Below are 3,844 nucleotides of genomic sequence, written 5' to 3'. Positions count from 1 at the left end.
TCTGATATTTTTTACTAGCTCTTTCGCTGTATATGTATGGTATTGCCATTATCTATTACATTTGGATTTGTGGCTAGTGGGCTGTATGTCTGGAATGGGGTGTGAGGTCATTCATTGGATTTAATGCCAAGGAACAAAGCTTTTGCTTAACTTTTTATTCATAATGGCACAAGATAGAATTTTAAGAAACACCACCGAAAATGTCATTGCCAACATGAAAATTAAGAGTAGCATGTTTTATAAAAAAAATTATTTTTCTATAATACACATTCCTTTATGAAGTGAAAAAAATCTCATAAAATACTGAAGCGAATCGCCACCTGCTGGTCAAAAATGGTTTTGCAGTTGAAAAATTTCTAACTACTGAAGTAAGGTAGGAGCATTTTACAATACACACGAAATTACCGAAGGAAACATTTCCTCAGCCTTTGGCACAATGTAAATACAAAGCTGTAGTTTTTTTTTTTTTCCAAATGTGATTTACTTTACATAACATTGCATATAATTTGGTTAATACTGATTATGGGACAAAAGGAAAAACCATGTTCTCTAATTTGAATACTCTATTTAGATTCTTAATCACTTTATAGTTGGATTCCAGTTTGCAGTTTTGAAAAAAGCAGAACAATTACACATTATAAATATATATTATATATGGTCTATATAAAATTGAATTTGACCTAAAATGGGAAAGACAACTTCTTAATTTTCTCAGGCATGACCTTTCTCGTTTGATTAACTGAATCCTTTCTAAACAGATTCTAAAAATATATTCCATATCAAATTTAATATCTTCCTTAAAATATATTCAATACGAAAAAGCATTCAGTGACTATATTCTTTTGTATCTCACTACTATATAAAAATACGTCTTCTCATATTCTGTTTTATTTTGTTTTGTTAGTGTTTTTCTTAGGCATTGAAGAAGGGCTGTCCCCCTTTAAAAAAAAAACTATGGCAAAAGCACAGAAACCCGCTTGTGCATATTCTAGAATCTTCTATAGAATCTCATTGCTTAGTATAAGTGAAGTGATTAAAAAAAATCATTTCTTTTGTTTTCTGTGAATATATCATAAATGATTATCATACATAATCTGTTACAGAATATACAATAATCAAAACTGAAGACACATAAATACAATTAAGCTATACCAAAGCAAGAGTTTTATCTTATATAGAGCCACTGTGAGTAGTTTTTAGATGGGCTATCGCAATTCGTTTATATATATATTTATATATTTTGTGTGTGTTTCCCTAAGGCTGGCTATGCATAGAATCTCATTAAAATGTCAAGGGTACTAGTGCTGTACTATCTTTAAGTGAATTGGGTTTCTCTTGTGTTATTTTTTAAAAGTGTAAAAGAAGAAAAGTAAGTAACTGTCCAATTGTCCAACACCAACTTTTTTTCCCTACTGAGTGAAAGAAGGCTGTTTGGGACTTGGGGGCCCAAGCTGGGCGTGGGCTCATACCAGTGTTTCCGGGAGGGCATCGGGGTTGTCGGTGGACAAGAGCTCCCAGATCTGCCACCGCTCTCTCTGCCAGTCAAGCCAGCTGGCTTCACCCAGGGCCTTACTGTTCTGATCGCCAGCGGGACTCAAGCAGGCGCTGCTCAGTTCTTGCTGGGCGGCCTGATGCTCGCGCTCGGCTGTCTGGCTTCCCTCTTCCAAAGCTGATCCTGAGCCTTCTTCTGGCCTCTGACGCCTCCACAACGGTGGCTCTGCGGGCTGGTGGGCCGATGCTAAAGCTTGCTTCCCTGGACCGGGGTAAGGAGGAGGTGGCCTCTTGTCGTGCCTCGCGCTCTCCCGAGGTCTCTGGTGCAGAGGCTTGGCGCGGCTCTGCAGCCAGGCTGCATCCAGCATGCTCTCGGCGAGGTCTTCGGCACTGTTCAGAGTCAAATACTGCTCCGACTTTGGTGTGGCCAGCCCTGATCTCCTACTGCCGCCCTGGGCGGGGGATGTACTGCAGACTCGGGACACAGGAGGGTGAGCCCTGCACTCCGTGATCGTGGCCGTGGTCTGAGTCCTCCGAATGACCTGTGTGCCACTGTCCAGTTCTGTGGGGCTCCCCTGCCACTGAGGCCAATCTGGGGACAGGTTCCCTTGAGAGAGGGAGCATGGCCCTGGTCGTAATGGAGAGCTGCTTTCAAAAAAGTCTCCATAGGAACCTGAAAGCCAGAGAGAAGGGCAAGAAATGGAATTAGTTTGGAGAACCCCCTGCTGGGGCATCCTGTTACTTCCTTCCCACGACCAGCTTTGAAAACTGAAAAAGCACAGGGCGCTCTCGGCCGCTGCCGCCTAAAATAAAAGACTCCCCAGTAACAGAAATGACAAATCCTTTCTGATCATTGGCATGATTCATGTAGCAGCTCCAAATACAGATAGCAAAACGCTGACAGGTAAGCTATGAAACTTACAAGATGAAGGAAGTGCTCCCGTCTTGTCCGGTGGAATTAGCAATGCAGAGGACAAAGTGTACAGTTTTCTGGTTTCTACCACATCAAAAAGAAGCCGTAGGGATAATGGATTGACTCTACAATGTCCCATTTGGTGCCAGGAGATAATGAAGACAGCGGCGCTGTGTATATTCTACCACCACCGCTGTGGGAGAGACTGGCCAGCTGTTCACCACATCCCTCCATCTCCTTCTTGAATGACATTTCCCAGACTCCCTTGCAGTTAAGAGGGCCACATAAGGGAGGTCTGAGCAATAGAATGTGGAAAGATGTGATGTGAGCCATTTCTAGCCCTGGTCTAATCTAGTACAAACAAACAAACGAACGAACGAACAAACGAACGAACAAACAAACGAACGAACAAACATACTCCTACTCTTTCTTGCTCACTCCCTTCCCTCAATTATTAGCCTAGGATGGAGAAACTATGGAAGACTCTGAGGTCTCTGAGAATGGGGAGCTATCGGCTGGAAGGAACCCGAGCCCCCAAGGGACCATGTAGAACGGAGCACTCCCACCCGTTGTCACCCTGCACGATCCACACTGCACGGTGACATGAGGGTGATATCTACCTGTGGTAGTTTAAGAGATTTAGGAGCTGTTTATTACCGCAGTTAGTCTTCCCTGACTGATACAACTTCCTTCAAGAAACTGAAGGGAGAGCGAAACTGCATTTCACGAGGAAATGAGGAGTTCTATGTCCCCAGACTGCCTTTTTCCTAGGGATCTGCCCTGTCCTTTTTTTTGAGAACAGAGAACAAGATCATTTTGCGGGGAGAGGGGGGCATGAGCATTTACACAGGGACAGCTCAGAGTTGAAAGAGCAGAAGGAAAACGAAGCCAAATATCTCGGAATAGCTTATCCTTGGGGGAAAAATGCAGTGAAGCCCTTCATAGGATACAATGAGATGCAGCTAGCGAATGGGTCACTGTATTACAATTGGCTGCGTTAGAGGCCATTATATTAAAAATGCACTATGCTTTACAAATGTAATATGGGAGGTATTACAAAACAATGAGAACCCAACTATACATATTTATAACAATAAAACAAAACAATTTCTGTACTTCACGCTCTATGCTATATATTAATATATATTTCCGATGGATTAAAGGATTAAGGTTAAAAGAAGGAATTACTATGAATGAAAAAAATGTATAGATGACTAGCCAATGCTTAAGTAAAGATTAATTTCGGGAAAGAATTCACAAAAGAGAGTGATCGACTTAATTAGGTAAAACATAAAAACATTCTAGATATCGAAAGCGGGGGTGGGCGGGGATATGCAAAGGAATAAACATCAGTGACAAACTATATGGACAAAGGGTTACCAGTTTTAAGAGCAGGAGCATACATAAATAGCCAGTTACACAAATAACAATTCAGTGGGG

At 41.9% G+C, this 3,844-nt stretch overlaps 1 protein-coding gene across 4 annotated transcripts in view; it reads right to left on the bottom strand.

The window, feature by feature from the left end:
- Positions 1–699: 699 nt before the first annotated feature.
- Positions 700–3,844, bottom strand: part of ARHGAP6 (Rho GTPase activating protein 6) — a 446,194-nt gene continuing 443,049 nt past the window's right edge. For all 4 annotated transcript variants that reach the window (XM_006906035.3, XM_025041011.1, XM_015599343.2 and 1 more), the window contains exon 13: positions 700–2,164. In XM_006906035.3, coding sequence (XP_006906097.2) covers positions 1,464–2,164 — 701 coding nt within the window. In that variant the 3' untranslated portion in view covers positions 700–1,463. The remainder of the gene's footprint in view (positions 2,165–3,844) is intronic.

This window comes from Pteropus alecto, unplaced genomic scaffold (assembly GCF_000325575.1).
Source record: "Pteropus alecto unplaced genomic scaffold, ASM32557v1 scaffold511, whole genome shotgun sequence".
Lineage (NCBI taxonomy): Eukaryota > Metazoa > Chordata > Mammalia > Chiroptera > Pteropodidae > Pteropus > Pteropus alecto.
The sequence above is the reverse complement of the archived record's forward strand: the minus strand, read 5'-3'. Positions and strand labels throughout refer to the sequence as shown.